This window comes from Liolophura sinensis, chromosome 7 (assembly GCF_032854445.1).
Source record: "Liolophura sinensis isolate JHLJ2023 chromosome 7, CUHK_Ljap_v2, whole genome shotgun sequence".
NCBI classification, from domain to species: domain Eukaryota; kingdom Metazoa; phylum Mollusca; class Polyplacophora; order Chitonida; family Chitonidae; genus Liolophura; species Liolophura sinensis.
The window spans coordinates 32427112-32449819 of NC_088301.1; the positions used below are offsets into that span (position 1 = coordinate 32427112).

General features: G+C 37.0%; 1 protein-coding gene across 7 annotated transcripts in view; it reads right to left on the reverse strand.

Annotated features, from left to right (window-relative positions):
• Nucleotides 1–22531, reverse strand: part of LOC135469941 (FYN-binding protein 1-like) — a 44563-nt gene extending 22032 nt beyond the window's left edge. Inside the window, exon 1 of one of the 7 annotated variants that reach the window (XM_064748595.1) lies at nucleotides 22192–22531. In XM_064748595.1, coding sequence (XP_064604665.1) covers nucleotides 22192–22197 — 6 coding nt within the window. In that variant the 5' untranslated portion in view covers nucleotides 22198–22531. Of the gene's footprint in view, nucleotides 1–6309; nucleotides 6474–7114; nucleotides 7227–9772; nucleotides 10081–10824; nucleotides 10929–14715; nucleotides 14822–22191 lie in introns of those variants that run through there. The other 6 variants (XM_064748596.1, XM_064748594.1, XM_064748598.1 and 3 more) reach the window with 6 other exon arrangements.
• Between the last annotated feature and the right edge of the window lie 177 nt (nucleotides 22532–22708).

A 22708-nucleotide genomic window follows, 5' to 3' on the forward strand; every position in this document is an offset into this window, starting at 1 on the left:
TTCATTTTACATGCAGCCAGATTGAAGAAGGCATTTTGGCATAATATCTAAAATAATTACATCAAAACAGGGATAATTTTAGTTTAATTATAGACAATTTTCAATTCTAATCTGCAGATATGTGATTGCAACATATTATTAAATGCTTGCATTGATGAAAAATGTGTAGGGTATTACAAGGATATTAAATAAACAGGCATATGTGTACATGCGGCCAAATTCAACATATTTAACTTACATGTATGATCTGCTATCCTCCTTGCCAGCCAGTCTGTGTTTATTCCATTTTCACCCTCATACATAGAGCTGTATTTTAATAGTTATCATGTTCAGTTGAGGGGGGATACAAGGTATTTACATGGAGAGTATGGAAATTGCTATCAACTTCAATACTCACCATGTAAATACTTTGTATTCCCAATCAAACATGATAACAAATTTATTATTCCAAAAAGCTTTTAAGAGGTACTGAATTTATGGGGAGAAAATAAAACAGTATGTTAGTCAGTGTTTTTCTCTACTGCTTGGATGCCTCGAACAGGCCCGATACAAATCTTGTCTATTTACAGCCTATGTGAGCTACGTCACACTACAACATGCATCCTCATTTGCATATTGACATTTTGACCGTTCGCTTTTTGGCGGGGTAACTTTTGATTAAAGATGGTAGACATGATGACAAAAAACAAGTGTAAAGTAGCAAGAGGTAATATTTACAACAAAAATGCTCCAAGTTTCAGTGGTATTATTACATTAATAAGGAGTCCTTAAGACACCAGTTCCATTGTCACTATTACGAAGATGGTGTCAGAGCCTATTTTACAACTACAACATAAATGCTGATGTGTAGTCGAAAGATGTTGCGACCTACGTGATGAGTAAAGGATCCTATTATATTTTGATGTCAGAATCAAGAATATTTTTGTGAAAAGACTGGCGAGGTACATGTATGGGTGTTGACGTCGGTGATCGCTGTCGCCGGCAGTGTAAGGCTCAACATGACAGGCCGGTACTGACACGGCTGACGGACTGGAGGAAACAGGTAGTGATACTTCTCTTTATGTTTATTTTCGAGATGTTTCCCAGTGCACTATCTGTGCTACACTGAAACGAAGTAGGCCTATATGTCACTTTTCGTGCACTTCCATAGAAACTATCCTATCCTAACGAGGTTTTGCTGTATCGGGTCGGTAGGACACCTGATACCTGTCCTGATTGGAAGGTAACCAACCAATCAGATAGCCAATAAACTACTTTGGGGGATAATACTACATGAGAGGTACTGGCTTGATAGGCCTGTATACATGTACGTAACTTATAAATCATACAACACAACAGTTTGTGAGTGGATACACGAGTGCCAGGATATCCTCTCACATGCACTTCATACCATACACTCATACACATGTACATGTAGACATGCTTACAGTACATCACACAGTAAACATCACCTTACATGTACATTGTCTTTAACTGGTTACATCCTGTTACAGATTTTGGCAGTCTGTCACTAAATAATGTTATCTGACTGACTGATATACATGCACATGTATCTGAACACATATCCTACATGTATACATTAAATTTATGTGAGTAAGCATACTGAGTCTGCACAAAATCTAACAGAAAAGACAACACTACACCAAACACATCGATACATCGATAAAGTATCCTGAATAAGGTTTAAAAGCGTATCTTTATATTTTTGCGATGTTGTATATACCCAGACTAGGAAGTTCAATGTGCGTTAAAACAGGCACATTTACTTCCAAGTTACAAATTTTAACCAATATGGTGCAAGTTATTTCTGTAGCCCGAAAACGCAGATGTTTCGCTGAGGTCACGTTAACCCTGTTTTGCCTCAACAGTCATATGCCTTTGCGCTTAGCGTTAATAAGTAAGGTATATTATTTGTAGTGTTTTCTTTTCATGCAGAATCATGATTCAGCTATCAACAACAATTATTTATTTATTTATTTGATTGGTGTTTTACGCCGTACTCAAGAATATTTCACTAATACAACGGCGGCCAGCATTATGGTGGGTGGAAACCGGGCAGAGCCCGGGGGAAAACAACAATTAAGATTGCTTCATACACATCATGGAGAATATACACACGACAACATTCTGTGTTTTATATCCATAAACAGACCCTTTTTGTGTGTTTGCAACCAATACAAGGCACCATACACATCAGTACGGACAAGAATGTCTTGTGGGATAGTCTTACTTTATTCTGCCGTTAATCATAAGGAAACTGTTCCCATACATGCACCACTGCTTCCATCTCTGACAGTGAAACGGAGTAAAATTTCTGAATGAAATATGTGCAAGGGTGTAGAATTTACTGAAAAGCAAATCTTACACCCATAACATATGTCTGCAAATTTAGGTGGAAACAGCAAAACAGGTTCTTCAAACGCTTACAGCTAATGTAATTGTATGCGCATAATGCGAAACCTCAATCTCAATTCGGAAACTTTCAGAGGTACATTCATCTACATATATACAGCTGTCTTTGTATAGACTGACAGAGGCATTACTTATGGATAACAACTCCTGGATTTTTTGTGTTGGTGATGTTTCGATGTAGGTTCTTACATCATATGGTTTGATAACGATGTAAGAACCTACATCGAAACGTCACCAACACAATAAATCCAGGAGCTGTTATCCATAAGTAATGCCTCTGTCAATCTATACCATCTCAATTCCTAAATGCCTCTGAAAGAAGCTGTCATTGTAGATGATTTTTCAAGGGTGGAACTATATCAGACCTACCTGAGCCCAGGTACTCATACATGTACAATGTGGCAAATAAAATTACAGTAATAATAAAGAAAATGAGAACAAATACATTTAACCATGACAACATAAAATGCAGTCGTAAACAGGGGCTATTTAAATCATGGTCAAAAGCTAGCCAACAGACAGCCAGCGTGGTCAGTGTTTGGCAGGTTGGTCCAAATCAAGTACATTCAAGTTTGCCATTTACTGTATTTGTACAAACATAGTCTACATACATGTACAATATAATACAAGGTTAAAGAGACTTGCTACTGCACATACAGCTGCAGAAATAGACTAACAACCAAATCTACATGTATACAGTGTGTAGAGCATGTATTGGTATGGAAATGCATATAAACTAGACAAATACAGTAGAGTAGGTGCTTACTTCACAAAGCTCACAGTGCAGGGTGCATACATGTATTTCTGAAAGACTAAGACATACACGTACACACACAGTCACACCTGGTGTGTACAATAACATGGTAATGTGTATACCAGCAAATGTAATGCAATACTGGTTGCAGTAAATCTTCCACTTCTTCGGAATAATCTCATAAACACACATGTACTTGTATGCATTATATGTTTACATGTAATCTGCGTATGTCAGTCGTCCGAAACAGTCATTCTCATACCCTATTTCTTCTCATTTTTGGGACACCTGATCTGCTCTTTCTAGCCAGTATACATGTAATTCTATCAGGAATATTTAGTTTCTTTTTTCTCACATGGTTAGTCCATCTAATGAACAACATAGTCATATCTTTACTTTTCCAAAAAGCTGGGAAAGAAATATAATATTCTGCTTTCAGCACTACAAATATCTGTCCCAAAAATTAGAAGAATTAGGGTACATTCATTTTGCAGCAATTTCATAAAATGCTACAGGTCTAAATATGAGTATGAATTCTGATCTACATGAACTTCAGTTCACTTTTGAATATTTGAATACATTTGTAATCTTTTAGTACATTTGAATATTTACCATTTTTACAGTAATTTTGTGAACACTTGATGGCTACATGTAAGCCGTGGGTGACGCTCACACAGAGGAAGCCTTAGACATGCATGATAGTGCACTTGTCTACATACACTGTGCACATACATGCATAGAGACTATCCCTACATAACAGGATGCAGCCACACAAAACTCTCAAAGCTTGCAACTGTGGTAGTATCTCTAAAAACAGGACTACCAAAATAGTATTTAGAATTAGTTCATTTATTTCATTGTTGATTACTACCATATGTTAAAATTATAGGAACATAGGAAGTGCACTGTTTGCAACAAAGTATAACACTGATATCCTGCATTATAAAATGGGCTCAATATCTGCTCTAGCCTCCAGTTTTGATTTTGGAATTATGAGCACGAGCCGGGATGTCTGTCAGGCAACTGCTGAATGCCAGCAGTTTACTCCAATTGCTCTGCACACTTTATCTCCATTCCTTCACTCATAAATCCAACCCCTTGTAAAAAGTGAGAAAATCTTGAGAATGGCATTAAACATTAATCATATACACAGTGTAAAAGGGCACACCTTTACATGTTTAAAAGTTTGAAGAAGCATTATACTTCAATTTACAGAACCACGAAAGATCAGAATACCACTGGTCAGGATTTTACAAAACCTGCAGTTCAAAACTGTTTGCTTGTGGCACCATACAAATCAACAGGGAATTATACATTTCTGCACAACTTTCTTTCTACCTACTATTAGCTGAATACATGCAATAAGGTTCATTAACCGTTTTAGTATAGAGGATTTTTTAGGTCACTTTGGTATGTGTTAAATTAAGGGTAAGCCCAGCCACTGAATGGTTCAGCAAACATCCTCTTTCTCCTCTTCTATCCCACCCCCCTCCCCTCGCCCATACTCCACCACCACCATGATCCACAACCTTCTCCAGGGACCTTTAGCTGCCTTACATTCACAGGTGTTAACTATTTAACATGGCCAAATTAACTTCTGCTTAAAGTTGGGACTTTTTCTACGACAATGACATGCCTGAAATGCCACAGCCTGATCACTGTTCCCAAAATACAAATGCAAATGCCTTGTGACTATCAAATCAATCCTTAATTTTCTTACAGAAACAATAATTACCCTTTTTGTACTTGCGTGCATAAATTTAATTTATAGTTCATTGGGGTTTAATGTCATGTATAGTATGTCATTTCTGTTATGTGTGGAGGAATCCTGGAGTGCCTAGAGTAAACCCCCGTCTTTTGGCAGATACCTCACAAACCGACTGACACAAAGGACCCATTTTTTCAAGTTCATTTTCTCTTTCAGGAGAAGAAAAGAATACAGGCGGAAAAGGGATTTTTCCTACTTGTTGTGCTTTTAAATCCTTTTCTTCCACACAACAGTTCACCTTGTATACAATTTCCTTTTTCTTATTTGTTTATAGGCATAACAACCTAAATCCACATTACCACAATACAAAATTATCATACTGGGGGTGAGAACATAGAGAAGTATTAACTCCTTGTTCATCACGTCCGCCTCTCCATTCTCAACCACTTTTGCCAACATGTTCGCAACATAGGTTTCTTAGCCTATGATGAATTTCTAACGTTTTTCTCCCTGAAACAACATTCAGAAAACTATACAAACGTAACCATCCAATATTTTCTTTCACCAAATATAATTTCTTAATTGTTATAATATACCTTATATTTCTACATGTCAAGGCAAGGTGAGTACTGATCACGTGACTGAAAGGACAGGCAATACTTGCCTCAGCACTGTTAAGATAATCTATCAGTTAGCAGATGCTCCATGCAAAACCATATAAAAACTGTAAGATTCCCACAGCATATAGAATCAATTATATACATAAAAGCACCTGCATGTACAAGTTCACAAGTGGAAATGTGTGAAGCTATTTTACCATATACAGTCGAGTGTAGAAACGAATCTCTAATCATGTAAACACAATGGAAAAAATTCACAACACTGTAAATACACAGTGTAATTTTTTCGATGTGTAAGTTTGTATAAATCTTAACATTTTCTATGGGTTTCACGTAACAGCCTGAATGTGTAACTTTCAACGACCTTAATGTAACAATCTCAACAACCTGGATGTGTATCAATGGCATGGATTATAGCTTTCAACAGCCTGAATGTGTAACTTTCAACGACCTTAATGTAACAATCTCAACAACCTGGATGTGTATCAATGGCATGGATTATAACTTTCAACAGCCTGAATGTGTAACTTTCAATGACCTTAATGTAACACTCCTCAACAACCTGGATGTGTATCAATGGCATGGATTGTAGCTTTCCTGAATGTAATACTCTCAAAAACCTGGATTTGTATCAACAACTTGGATGTTATACTTTCAACTACCTCAGGCTGGAGTGAGTGAGTGCTAATGTCATACTCAACAATTTTTCAGTCATATGACGAAGGAATCCTTAAAATGCATGTAATGTGCCTCCTTGTCGCAGGACAGATCTTCACCGCTCTTTTATCTAGTGCTGCTTCACTGAGATGTCTTACCCAAGGCAAGAAAGCCGCCCCGCCCGAGCCATTGTACTGATATGGGTCAACCAGTAGTTGCACTATCCCCTTCATGCTGAACGCCAAGCGAGGAAACTGCAACTTCCTCTTTTAAAGACATACGTGTGACTCGACCAGGATTGACCCTGGATTTACTGCTCCCGAAGCAGACCCTCTACCAACTATGCTAGTGAGGCCGGTCCCTCAGGCTGGATGTAACACTCCAAAAACCTGGATGTGTATGAACAACCTGAACTTAAAACTCTCACAAACCTGGATGTGTAATAACGGCCTGGATGTAACACTCTCAAAAACCTGGATGTGTATCAACAACCTGAACATAAAACTCTCAAAAACCTGGATGTGTATCAACACCCTGAACGTAAAACTCTCAAAAACCTGGATGTTTAATAACGGCCTGGATGTGTAATAACGGCCTGGATGTAACACTCTCAAAAACCTGGATGTATTAACAACCTGAACATAAAACTCTCAAATACCTGGATGTGTAATAACGGCCTGGATGTAACACTCTCAAAAACCTGGATGTGTATCAACAACCTGAATGGAAAACTCTCAAAAACCTGGATGTGTATCAATGACCTGGGTGTACAATTCTCATCACCAAGGTGTGTACATCGCCAAAGTCCAGAACTAAAAACCCTCCACAACATGCTTGTAAAACGCTAACCAAGGACCTGGGTGTCGAACTTTCAACAGCCTGGATGTAAATCTCTCAACCAATACATGTTTTTTTAGTAAGAAAAACTATGCTGAAAATACACGTACCTTTATTACTTCTTACCTGATCCTGCAAAGTGAAGGCAAAATAGTAACACAGACTGTGAACACCAATTACAAACCACCACCTTGCACAAACTTTAGCCAGCACAGAAATGACAACATTCAGTTTCTACCCTCAAACTTACAGGAAATAAACCTCATCATATCAACAGGTTACGCTTCACTTCTTATATGTTCTGGTTTTCTTTACAAATATTCTGTACTTTACTTCTTACAATGTATTTGTATGCAATGAATACTTAAAGGCCTGAGTATCATAGCATTTTGCTGAATGCTTTCAGAAAGCAGCTCACTATGCAGTTCAAACCATGAAACTGTAACAACCCCCATGCGGACTGTTGGGTAAATAACTTAGCTTTGGTAGCAAGGCAAGGCTAGCAGAGAGAATTTTGTAATTGACGGTAATTAATATGCACACAGAGAATCTGCAATAGAACATCATCTGGCGTTATTGTGTTTTATATGCATGTAAAACTTTAGGTCAATACATGCACTACTATTTGAGACACCACTCTTAATTTTAATACACAATACACTAAGTCACCAATTTTGTTAAAAATTCGGGGATTAATATATACAGAGCAAATCAACGATGGAACATCCCCTTTATATTAATGTGCTCTACATGACTGAAAAACCTCAGATCAAAACATGCAGTGTCTTTTAAGACACCTCCCCGCTATAACATTGTCAGACAGATTCTCATAAACATACACCAAGTCATGAATTTTGTAATTTACGGTATTTACACATAATACGCACACAGTGCATGAAGATGCAACATCGCCTTCATGTTATTGTGCTCTGCACATGCGCAAAACCTGAGCTCAATACACACAGCATTAAAGACACCACCCTTAACATATTGTTTAACATTGCATTCACCATTATACGACGCCAACACTTATCCTCAGGGTATGACATAAGTTATACCTGTACATTAAACACATTATATCCCAACAAGTATATGCTCAAGTGTATGTAAGGTCACATACAGGGGCGTACCAGATTGATACCAGGTTCATACCAGATTGGGTTGGGATGCAGAAGTGGATAGGGATTAAACAAGGTTAGTTTGGTAAATCAAAAAACAAACTGATCACAAAACAAATAAAGACAGGTGATTTAATAAAAAGCTTAGAGTTTAATGGAAATTGGTGATGTACTATTATTCTTTAATTAAATGACACATTCAATGAGGATTCCATTTCTTTGTAGACAATCTTAGGTGTGTTAAAAATCCATGGGTAAAATGCATTTGACGCAATGCACTGGTACTGTCACCAAAACTTATATTATTTATTTCCATATAGTCAAATAATTGTAGAGTTCCTTCTAAAATGACCAATCTTCAAAAACTATTATGAAAGGTGGTAGAAAAAAACAGCACCAAAAAGGTGAAGCTTTGAGCACCTAAATCATTTTACGAGATTCTCTAAAACCTTTTTCTCAATCGTTATAGCAATAAGGCCAAAGACAAAACAATACCATTCTTAGCAGTCCCAAAATAAAAACTAGGGAGTTTGTGTGTCCAACAGGTTAGTGTGCTAGCGTGGCACAATAATTCAGATGCCTAACCAATGTGGGCGCCGTGATTTCAAGTCCAGCTCATGCTGGCTTGCACTTTGGTCATACAAAGGAGGGTATGTCAACAACCTGCAGATGGTGGTGGGTTTCCAACAGGTAAAGCTTGGTTTCCTCCCACCATGTTGCTGGATGCCATTGTATAAGGCGAACATTCTAGAGTACAACTTAAAACATCAATCAAATAAATAAAATAAATAAACCTCAAGAAACATATAAAGTCAGCACTTATTTGATTATACAAAACAATATGCCTTTACAGGTGCAAATTAAGTGGCGATATCCCCCGAGAAATCGATGTTGTCAAACGGTCAGGCCCTTTCTTAAAGAATACATGAAAAGGTAATATAAAAAGAAGAGTATATGGTTTTAAGGAACATGAAGAAAAATATGTAACAAGTTGAGAAATAAATATCAACTGCCTATGATAAACTGATATGTCAAACAAACAAGTCTGAATGAGTTACATGGCAACGTTACGGGTACATGTACATTTCAAATTCATTGTTTGGCAAATGACCCCAGTTAAGAGATAGCATGTCAAACATTTGACTGCCTGACTGATAGACCAACTGAGCTGCTTTTCGCAGCAAAAAGCAAAAGAGCATGTACACCTACATGTAGCATGTATGATAAATAAACCTTCCTTAATACTCAATACTAAATTAGTGAGAGTCTGAGGAGTGTAATACTTTCACATGTTTGATCCAAAGCTTTAGAGAGTAAATAAAAACTGTTATTGTCTCTTGCAATAAGGGGCTGTTATTACACAAGCTTAACCTCAATACTCCTGATGCCCTAAATAAACAATATCACAATGATCTCCATATTCTCTAAAATTATTCCTTGACCTTTTTCACTTTCACACCCCATTCACTTTAGACTAAATGTGTGCAGGAAACTGATGTAAATATATCTCAATTTGAAGAATGCCAAAAATGTTATTCCTGGATTGCAGAGAGCATCATTTTATTTTTGTATAAGGAGTATAAGGTTAACAATATGGACAGAGAAATTCTTTAAAAATCAACCAAAATTTTTAATTCAATGAACTGTTTGAGAACACAATACTCACCTAAGGTTTTAGGTTTAAAAGAACCCCTTTCTGTAGAAAGAGTGTTTTTAACCCCTTGCTCTTTCTCACTATACTCAGGTACATGTGAACACACTCGGCATAAGACAGGAATGGCACAGATCACGTGTATAAAAGCTGACTCCCCTATAACTGCATCACTCAGCCACAGCCAGGCCCTAGCTCCTCCAGCAGAATTCAGGGAATTAACAGGAAAAATCCCAGTCCAAAATTCTGACAATTGTTGTTCTGTTTTCCACAGCTGGAGAAGATACATGAATTTCTCAGGCATGTCAGGGGTAAATAACCACACTGTTTGATACTCCTGTGGATGGTGAGTCGTAACATCACCAAGCTTCCCAACAAGCTGACCTGATGCCATATTTGTTTATTATGAGAGAAAGCCTCCTATGAACTGGTACCAGGATTGCACAACAAAGTCTGTCATCAACCTCAAAATATGTTTGTTACTTGTAGCTTCTACAAGCTGGCTATAGTAATACATACACAGGAGCAGCTTATATTAGATACTTGCACATATGTGTGACTCTTAAGACTTCTCCTGAACTGGTTCAAATCAAAGACTTCTCTTCACATGTTGGAGATAATTATAGGTTAATCTCTAACATAATATTAATACAATTATCTCATTCAATTTACATGTAGCTGTGCAAGGAAATCTTTTACCTTAACACTGTAAGCTCCTTAGTTAGCATAACAGCATCTTACTTTAGAACTGACTTACATGTTCATATATAAAATATGTTTTATTTGAGGGAAACATTTAAATTATAGCGGACATATTCCAAGTTTTACACATATCAATTTTTCATCTTTAAATGCAGAACAGCACACCCCATTGATGGTTAAATCTCTACCTTGAGACCCACTAAACAAACACTAAAACAAGTAAAACCATGCATGTAGTAAGAGATTTAAGGCCTGACGTTTTCTGCTAACTGACATGTTCCTCTAATTGTTTCTCACTCACCGAAAGAAGTGACTGCATGTTTGTATGTATGACAACATATTATTATGTTAATTTCTAAGCTTACCTTTCCATAGGTTGGATAGAAAGGCAAAACGCTGTTTGAGGTATTCCCCATGTTTGTCACCAACCACACAGCACAGCACAGAGACAGACTGTATCAATTCAATGTCCAGAATTGTGTAGTGGATCTACACCTGAGAGCAGCAATGATCGGCTTCTCGTACATGGAGTTTCCAGCTAGTTAAATAACAGCACTTACTGACTCAGGGCCTCCAGCTTCCATATATTTACAGATCATGGTTAATTCTGTCTATAAATACCTGCATACCATAATTAATCATGCTTCCATGTTGTTTAACCCTTCACTAATGAGCACACTGGACATGTAATGCAAGTGCTATAATGATTTCTGTTTGATGATATTTTCATGCATAAATTAAAAAGAAGAATGCTTCAACAAACACGAACGTACTCCTCAAATTTCATATTTTAACATCATAACAATTCCAATGTTCAATACCCAAGTATATATTCTGGCTATGAATTTTTCATTATTGACATGAAATATCATGACTTGCTTGAAGGCTATTAAGGGTTAGCATTGAAGAACAATGACATGTTGTATTGCTGAGAAGTGCTAACAATTAGTCTTTTGCTCAATGTAATGAGCTGGATCATCAATATTCATATTATGGGCTGCACATTCAAGTGCAAAGGTTGTTTGTCTAAAGACATAGTGTGATATTTTGTGCAGCTTCTATAATTTTTCTCAGTCGTTGGTTGGATGTGGGCTTTATTTAAATTTAAGAGGCTATGGCTTAGATCACACACATCTAATTCCTCAACCCATATTCCCATCACATAAATGAAGCGTTTTATGGAGTTAAACACCAATCAAATAAATAAAAGAATAATGACTCATTCTACATCATTAGGGTAAATAAACCGATTAATCAGTCTGGCAGACAAATTCACACATGTAAATGTACAAGTGTAATAATTTCAAAACTTACACACATTTTAATTTATTAGATTGGTGTTTTACACCATACTCAAAAATATTTCACTTATACGACGTCGGCCAGCATCCACAGGTTACTGGCAGATCTTCCCACATTCATCCGGAAAGGAAGCCAGCAAGAGCTGGACTTGAACTCTCAACGACCCCATTGGTCAGAGGCTCTTGGGCCACTGCACTGCACTGGCATGCTAACCACCTCGGCAATAGTTTTAAATTAACTTTAAGTATGGTACTATTAAGCCTGAACAAAAAAACTGTCAGTGAGATCCCAATGATCCATTCAGAAACAGATTAAAGTGGAGCATAAGCTCAGTTGATAGAGTGCTGCATTTTTGGACATGGAGTTCAAATTCCGGCTCGACCACAAGCGCAAATCCTTTGACCATTACTAGTACATAAGCATACATGGCATATGTGAAAGTTCATGTACCCCTACATGTAGCTCATAGTCTTATACCCCTTAAGATGTTGTTCTGTATTACTGATGATAGTCTCTGTATTTGTTTGATTCCTTGGTGTTTAACTGTGTTACCAGAGTATTTTTATAACATAATCATCCTTTTACGTCAAAATATTTGAAATGCTGCCTTACTGTCATCTCATGGACCCAAACTCTCCCAGTACCAGTCTTTACTAGGTGTAAGCCTCAACTGATCCCAGTCTGATCCATGGCTATGTAAAGCACGAATAAGCAGTACACACATTTTAAGCATTGTGTCAAGGACAAGAAGGAATTAAAATAAAGAAGAAACTTCATTAACTTTATATGTCACATTTCATAAGTTGGCTGCCTGGTTGCATCACCGGTATGCAAACAAACATCACAGACAAATAGTAAAGCCAAGGATCATGTAGATTTTATATAAAGACTTTACACACCATGGTTCGGGTGCATGTAAATATGATAAAGTTTCAACGCATAGATCCAGACAGTGATGTGCATTATGCCATGCACCCTTGAGTATCCAAGGGCATAAAGCAATTATAAGCTAGATTCCAGGCACAAATTTTGCACAAAATTTGTCCTGTACATGGAGACACAATGACAAAATAAAATAAATACAATTACCGCCTGAAGGCAGACATCTGAGAAGCTTGTGTTTTGTTCTCATTCTTTTAAAGGGAATCATATTTACCTGTACTTTTAGTGTATGCATTCATCCATTTACAATATTTAAAATATCTATGGTATCTGGTATATGCTCTAATCATTATTTCATAACATTCCTAGGCAACTAAGAGGTGTAGAGAAATAATTTACATAGTTTAATGAAGCTTGCATCATTATTGACACAAACACATCGTTTTTAGTGTTATTTTCATTTTATTATGCATAAATTCCACAGGTCGAATAAGTTGAAGATTTACAGTAATTAACTGTTTTAACAATATCTGCCCTACAGCAAAGTTTTGTGTTTTATGAAAAATAGTTGATACTTCAGTAGTAATACCATTTACAATGGCAAAGGAAGTAAATAAAAATAAATAAAGTTCATATATTACATGAACTTACACAACATAATTTTTTTTTGTGTGAAGGGCATTGTTAATTTTCTGTGTATATGAAAACCAGCCTGTATGGGGTCCCTGCTCTATAAAGCTAGGTCCACCTGGAAGAGCCAAAGGGTGGAGGGAGAGAGAAATAGATTGACACAGGAGATAAGGTTAGTGGGGTTTAGGCCGAAGTTCAGTCACACAAGCTTACATTCAGTAAGGAAGACAGTGAGAAAATGAAACCAAAATCACAGACTTCCTCAATTTGCAAATTCTAGTTAGCAACAGTTATTGAATTTTACATTTAGTCTTGGTAGCAGTCGTGACCTGAATTATTTATGCTGGTCACTATGTAACCAAATTTCCTGTCAATCTCCTCGTGCCAATTTCAGCCAAGAATATTTATCAACAAAATTTTCAATTGGAAAGATCCACAGAATGAGCTAAAATTTTAATGAATGCAGATTTTTGATTTGCAATTATTTTGGAATAGTAATCAAATAATCAGTATCGTCTGTGCATGTCTTACCAATCAAATGAGCAATAATGTACCTAAAATTTATAAAGCCTGTCACATTATAATTTGTAATCATGTTAACGCTATAAATAAGTACAGGATCCTGTCTGATATTTACTGAAAAGTGATAAATTTGAGCTATTCTTGATATTGACTTTTTTGCCAAAATTTTTTTGGCCATTTTAATGCTTTCCGCAACACCATTTTGAAGGTTAAATATGCAAACTCCAAGGAGAAAAGAATTTTATTTGAGTCAGACTCATGGTATGATGGTTACTGTGACTACTATACCTCTGTCATAAGCATAACATGTGAAACCTCTCTGGAGACATTGCTCCGACAAGACTACAGGGCAATGCTCATTAGAAAGACAAGCACTTACACCTACTGTGCACATCCTGCTGAGCTAAGTATGTGTGCTAATTTAGAAAAATATGGCACCTCTTCAACAAAGAAGCCATGCAGATTGATGAACAAAAAGGTGTACCCAGTCCTGAAGATATATATCAGTTTCACCTTGAAGACAACAAATGCAATTTATTTATTTGATTGGTGTTTTACGCTGTACAATGGCCGCCAGCATTATGGTGGGAGGAAACAGGGCAGAGCCTGTGGAAAACTAACAGCGACCGCATAAAATTATTTCCAGTAAGAACAACAGCATCAGAAGTGCAATCAAGATTATCCAGAATCCCAGAGATCACTACCACTATAATAAAACCTGTGCAATCCAAGAGAACGATCAAGGAAAGAGGTAGAATTGTCATTTTTGAAGTATGTGCTTATAAGCTGACCTGACTTAGAGGCTTAAAGTACAATCTGATGACACATTTCAAGATTATCCAGAATCCAAGAGATTACTACATGTACCACTATAAACCTGTGTAATCCCAAAAAAGATCAAATAAAGAAGGCAGAATTACCATTTTTGAAGTCTGTGCTTATAAACTGGACAGTTTGGAAATGATTCTGGACTGCTTGCACATCAAATGCTCTGACCACTGTACAAGGAGCAGGGCAGGGTTTGACTGGAAAACACAACACAATACTGTTACCATTGGCATACAAATATTTTAGGTCATGGTGCACCAACTGTCCAAAAAAAAAAAAACAAAAAAAAAAATTACTTCCTGGTTGGTTAGTGCACTGTGTACAATGTTGGCCATAAACTTCCTTTTCTCATATCTTGTGCCAGACTAATCAGATAACACCAACCTGTAACAAAGTTGGCAAAACAAGTGGAATTCAATGGTCACATATTTAAAAGAATCACAAACCAAATGACCTTGGACAGTACATGTACATTTAAGTTTGTGAATGTGAGGTGTACGTTATCTTTTAGAAACGATTTTATTTCAGTAGTATTGTAATTCCTCAACCTTTTAGCATATGAAAAAGCAAATTTCTGTGCACATTTTTAATTTTACTTTGGAGACAAAACTTTACTGGTCGGACTGGCCACTTTCAGGGCGTCTCAAAAAGTACTATTTTATCAGTCAATACAGAATAATGCCTTCCGAATATGTGTGAGTAAATATCTTACAAACATGCAAAAAAGGTCTGACTGGCTCAGGTGGTTAAAGCAATGGCACACTGCCACTTTTAGGGCCATGAGCAGAGATGTCCCGTGTTCAAAATGAAATCAAACTTCATACTCTCTTTCAGCTGTGGCTTTAAGTCAAGAAGTTAGCCAGGTATGTGGACAAGGTTTGACTAGAAAACAACGGTTACCACCAACCTGGTAAAATTCACCACTGAAATATGGTACTGAATTATTTACTTGAATGGAGCATGCCATGCTCAATGAAGTTTTCACTTATATGTCGGCAATCATGTTTATGGGTAGGGGAAAGCAGAGTGTCTGAAGTAAACACCCTGCACCATGTACATTCACCAGGCAACTGACAAACCTCTTGACCTAATTTATTATTCACTGGTGTTTTATGCCCTGCTGAAGACTATTTCACATATATAGGACTGGCGGCATTATGGTGGGAGGAAACCGAGACTTTTGAACTAAAGCCATAGCCAAAACAGCATTGAGCTGGATTTGAGGACTAGACCCGTCAGGTCACGGGAGTGTTAGTGGACGAAAATCAGTGCTTTAACATGTTGATCTGAGCCAGTGAATGAATGTTTGAGGTTTAATGTTGTACTTGATTTTTCAGTCATATGACAAGGAGTGGTTAGATGAGTGTACCGCTAAAGTGCTGCCACCACTAAAGTATCATGCCTAAAACACCAGATATGACACTACACCCTGTCATATTATACTGAGTCAACCAGTCCTTTTTTCTTGCTTTACCCTCTCAATGCTGAGTGGATAAGGATATTTTATACGGATACCTGACTCAGATCTCAACATATTTTGAACGACGACAATATCCTTCACCCAAAGTTAGCTGAGGGCTAAAAAAAAAAAAAAAAGGCAAAATTCACAATCAATAATTGCTAGGCTCATTTCAAATACTATCATTACATGTTATCTAATAGCCCGAACCTTAGATATAAATACAATGTCCTTGGCTTGTAAAGATGTAAAGTGATAACACAAACATTGTAAGATAAGACAACATTATATAGCCGTGAGAAAGCCAAGTCGTCCTCAGTGTCAGGGCTCAGGGATGTGTGAACCAGCTATTTGCACACCTCCCAGTTACTTAACCATTCGTATAACCAAATAAAGCACAGATATACTCGCACACATGTAGGTGAAAAGGTCTTTTACTGTAATATGAGAGTCACCACATAAACAATAGTATAACAGAAAGACACCTTACTTTTGACGGCCTCAAGGGGCATTGAGATTTTACACTTTCCACTTTCTAATAGTGCATAAAAAAAAAACACACACACAAGAGCATTATAGCTCACAGAGCCATCTCAGCCCACCAGTGTGAGATGGTTTGGTTGCTGCTCAACAGGTAAGTGGAATATTCTTCAAAACCGCATAAAAAGAAGGCAAACTTTAATAGTACAAGTAGCCTACTAGATTAAAACTTATAAGTGACAAGGAAGAAAAAACATAGTTCAATTCTCTTAATCAAAAACAAGATTTATGCCCTAATGTGTTATTGGTATAACGAATATGACCTAAGACTGCGCCAAAAATGTTCATCTTCACAGGCTAATAACAGTCATAATATATTCCTTAGCACAATGTTTAAGTCATGTGATACATTCAAATTTTGACCTCAAAACCAAAATATTAGTAGAATGATTGACACCACAGATATCATTCTCTAATTAGACAGTGCTAAAGATCTTGACATTAATTCAACAAGAAAGAATTTTTATACAGTCACAGCTATATGACTGTTTATCATTTACGTAAAGATTGCAAATTAGAGACTTCATATGTTATGGAGTTGTAGATCATTGTAATGATAAAGGACATTGTGGGGAGTTAAATTCGCAAACAAATTCCCCCCAGAGGCCTTTGATACGCAATCCATGTACTGAGGTTGACAACTGCAACCCTGTGACAGGCTGAGGAAATGTTGAGCTATGAGGTGAAAAACTTCCCTCGTTTTTCACATGCAAACTGCTACTGACGATTGGCTATCTTTGAACTATGGGTGGTCCCTGCAACCCAATGATTGGCCAAAACTTTAACCAAACTGGATACCGACACCACCACTGACAGCATCTGATCCCCCTCTCACTATGCCGCTCCTTACTTCGTATAGGTATGCCAAAAATGATCAACCCTATAGCCATGTATGAAATTTTAGGTTATTTACAGTCTGTCTAATGTTGTCCCTGGTACATATGTCCTCGAGACAGAACATGATCTTTACAGATATCCATGATGAAACATGATTCTGTCCCCATGTACTGTACCAGAATGAAACCTAACCCTACACTAAAATCATATATGCTGTAGCTACCTGCTTAAATTTCAGCCTGGGCGATGGTTGCCAACGTTCACCCTTTGTGCATAATGTTCTTTATATCCTTCTTCAAAAATGTTATCCACAGGTGCCTTATGGCTCAGTTAACAAAAGTGTTCTTCTCACTACAGAGAAGTTTTACTGGTTCAGATGTGCCTTCAACTCCGGAGGTTAATTTGTAAGCTACATGTATTTTGCAAAGACTAATGGTTTAATCTGGGCACACCTAATCAGGTACTGCCATCATAGTATTGAATACTTCTGAAGTGTAATGCTTAACACCAATCATAAACAAAATTATTAATAACTGTAATTGTCCATTGCCTGTTTTTTTTTTGTTTTTTTTTTTTTCAAATCAGAAACTCTCACAGATTCATACACATGCCAGAGTACATGTACAGTACATGTATTGTAAATGAGCATCACAAATTTACGTTCCGAGCAGGTCAGTTATTGTACATGTACATATATACATGCTACATGTAGTTCAGTAAAACTTTCTTACCGGAGACTTAACCGAGAGTGCAATCACGATAAATCATCCCTGTTTTTTGTATATCATTCATTTTTTAACAACTACACAATTCCCAAAAAGACTAAAGAGTGTATCTGACAGAGCAAACAGATGACAGAATGGGACTAGCAGAAACCCTAACTGAAGTTCTGGTATACAATTCCGTCAGTTAAGTCAGATTTAACATACTGATCATTTGCTTTTGACCACTGTGCAACGTCATACTACACAGTGTAACTCTGCATAAACCATGCAGTGACAATCACATGGTTTGACAAATAACGCAGGTCTATCCACATATATGTACGCATGCATATCAAATATCAAGAATTAGTCTCAATACATGTACTTTCTTGCACTTAAAAGTTAATACTACAGTTTTCAAATGACACATGTACATTAACACAAAACTGGCCAGTCGTGCATGACTGCACACACAGCTGGAACATAAAAAAGTTTCAACCAAATGTATTCACTAAATGTGAAACTTGACAATATTTGGTGACCACGAAATAAAGCATAAGGCTTGGATGAAAATTTCAGCCAAGTCATTTGCTTAAGTTTAAAATGTGCTCTCAAATTATTAAATTTAACCCACAAAAATTCTGTTGGGGAAGGGGTTTTTACGTCTGAAGGTTTATCAGGCACATGTATGTGCCCAGGGCATGCTTAACTTCCATCAGGCAAGGTTTTCTGGGTGACAGTATAAAGACAAATAACTAAATAAAACCACACCTAACTGTCAAGATACAACAGTCATCAAAACATGCTAGTGTGCTAGTGCAGCACAATGACCAGGAGCCTCTCATCAATGTGGCCGTTATGAGTTCAAGTCCAGCTCAAGCTGACTTCCTCTCTGATCGTACTTGGTGGTACTTCAGAAGGTCTTACAATAGCCTGTCGATGGCCAAGGGGTTTACTTCTGGCTCTGCCTTTTTTTCCCACCATACCGCTGTTGGAGCACTTACAAATTTTGATGAACCAAGTTTGGTAATCTACAAGCTGCTAATGTGAAGTGGTCTTCAACCAACGTAAACTCCTGAAAATAGGTTCCTAACATTTTGAATGAATGATTATGGATCATCATAAACAGACACTATCTTTTCTGAAAATTTTAGTGTCACAGTTTGGTGTCATCAATAAAGTATGAACATCTCAAAATTTATTTCAGTTCATTTGCATTTAGTACATCAGTGAAATTCACCATTTTTCAGCAGATTTCTGATCTGAGAACAAAATATTTTAGTTTCTTCTGGCCACTGGCTGATTTTGTGTAAGCCTCATAGTGTCTGATTTTGCTTAGGCCTCATAAAAAACATCCTGGATGGGGTGTCAGTATAACTGGGGTGTCAGTACAATATAACTAGGCAGGGTGTCAGTATAATGTGAACAGGTGGTGTGTCAGTATAATGTGAACCGGTGGGGTGTCTGTATAATGTGATTGGGAGGCGTGTCAGTATAATGTGAATGAGTGGAGTGTCATGTCTGGCGTCGTCACTAAGGTACTTCATTGGCAGCAGCACTCTGGCTGCATTGACTCACCTTGCCACAAGGCGACCAAGTATATTGACACACAGCTAAAGACTTTGTCTTCATATGAGTGAAAAATTGTTAAGTATGACATGAAGAAGCAAGCATAAATACATGTACATACACACCTACATGCACACTTAAAATATTTACATGCAACAGTAATGCACTGAAGGACAGGGCTGTACACCCTAATAACTAACTTTTCATCATGAGGTTGAAGAGAAGAAACAGGTCGCTTTTAATAATCTGCCCTTAACAATTCTTACTTATCCCTTATTTTAATAATCATGTTAAATTAGGCCACCCATTATTCTGAAGGCCTCTAGCAAAAAAAACGTTCACCAAAGGCTTAGATAATAATCTGGTCATCAGTAACGCATCTTAATAGCATGGTACATCCACATTCCACAATACAAATGAATACAAGTAAAAATGCACATCCTCTTTTTGCTTTTATCTAACTGATATGAACCTCATTGCTACACAAGCAGTAACATACATGTAGACAGCGATTTATCACATACGAGTATGTACTCTAGCCTAGCTTATGTTCGTCTGTCAGAATTAATGTTAGCATGCAAAAATATGCATATACTTCAATGCATATCAATGCACTTATACCCTAAATCCTCAACAAATTTGACATGTAAAGGCTAACTTTAGATGCAAGTTGAAAACATAACTCAAAGATTTTGAAGACTAAACTGTATTGTTTAGATAGGGGTACATATAGATTTCACAGGAATTAATAAATAGAATAACCTGATCAGATGAAACAAAATTTTCTAATACATCAAAACATGTCCTGTGTATGTGGTCGAATTTGTGGCGAATTTAGGGTAGTCACTAATAGGTTTTGACAGGTAAGGACAGTGTAAGAAGTTAAAAATGTAATTGACATGTACCACATTCAAAAAGCTAGGGACTACACAGCACAACATATCATTTAAGTATATGTCACACATTTACTCTTACTGGATGTTTTTGCAAATTTAAAATGACAAGCTGAACACATGCATTTTTTAATGACACCTAACTAGTCTGGTTCAGCCAGAATTTCGGCAACCTGAATTACACAATAACGATTTGGTTTGGTGTTCTTAAATATCTCTGATTTGTGTACAGTTAGGTGAACTTCTTCAAAATATGTTCTTTTTACACTCATAAAAAAATAACAATATAGGGTCTATACGCTGATCATTGAGATCAAACCAATAGTTGTCTTGACAAATTCCGAGTGCACATCCATAGAAAGGGAAGTTTGCCATTTTACTTGTGCCTGCATGCCTTGCTTGTGCAAACACAGCGATGAAAACACTGTCTAATTAACATGGAGATTAATGCATAACTCAGCTGACAAGCATTTGTTGACGTTCAAATTTACATATGCTATACAGATTATTTTGTTAAATAACATACTACAATTTAAGGTTATTATCCACTCAGCAAAAACTTTCAGAATATCACCCATAGTTGTTCACTTCCCAATACCTTCCAATGTTTATATCTTTCACCTCAATGTCTGGTAGTCACAGCCCCTGGCAAGTGAAGTGCCAGGATGTGCATGGTCTTAATTAGAATACTTTACTGGTATACATTTGAACTAGCTTTTACACTTGTACACAATCTGAAACTGAATAAAATGCAACTCCAGTATCATATACCTATACTTCTTGAAAATCACATGTGTGTACATCTATGATACGGCAGGCTTTCCCAGGCAGCCAATTCCCACAATCTGAAGGTAGGCCCTAATGACACAAATTTGGCATGTACTGACAGAGCCTTTAAGAATCTCTTAGGTTGCATAGGTGCAACCTAACTCCCCGAGGAGAATTTCACAAACTTAAACATGTTCTAATATTTGGCATATTAATGCCTAAATGTCTGGATTAAGATTAAAAGATGGTTCACAAAGGCTGGCTTTGACACATCCTCAGTTCGAATGGCATATGGAATCTGGGCATACCAAACATCAGGAAGCATTCAAGCTGTTATTTTTTGTCAAATTCCCAGTGTGAAAGTATAACTTGCACCGATGCTGTGAGCTGTACATTAGTAGTGTCTCAAGCAGCTCAGGCTATTGGGAAATTAGGCGATTTATGGGATAGTTTTTCTGCAATAGGCATTCATAGCTGCCTCTGTAACCTCTCATCATGTTTTTCTTCCCATCCTGGTTCATCATAGGCTGTAAGCCTACATCTACCAAATATAGTTTTGGTTTTGGGCCTATTGATATCAAATTTATATAATTTTGATTTTGGTCCTACTGGCATCATTGGTTTAAAAATAAATTTTTCAGTAAGTTCAGTAACACACACAGCTGAATGAGACTGATGTGGTGGACTGTAAAGTGCGTATTATTAAATAACAGAACATATAAGAACTTTTCAAAAAGGATTTAAACTAAGTTTTTAACTACCTATACCGTATATTCCACAATGCAAATATATACTCACCGACATCTTGATTGTCTTGCCCTTATATCTCTGTAGAGGTTAGATGGAAAATGGTGCTAAAAGGACAGTGCAGAGGTGATCAGCCTATTTATATGAATTTCAGTTTCTTTGATCTTTTGCATTCACTGATTGAGTTCATTGGCATTGCCGGGATGGAGAGTCCGTGCCTGACGTCCACCGTCACAAACTTTTAACCTCACGATTTCCACATTTAACTTGCTTCATCATACGCAAAATTCTAAGAACTGATTAGCTCATGCCACTTTTTCAACCAAACTACCTTCCTCTGATGTTCCCTGTATCTCCAATGAATTCCTATTACTGATTACTGCCCCCTTACTACAGCGGGAACATGTTTATTTTTACTTCCTCTTTGTCACGTGATCACATCTCATACTCATATCTGCAGCCCTTTGATCTCTGCCACACTTGACTGAGTTTGACCTTTGATACAACAAGAAAACATTTGCACAATGTTCCTGGAATGGCATGCAGCCTTTTTTCGTAAGATAGTTTT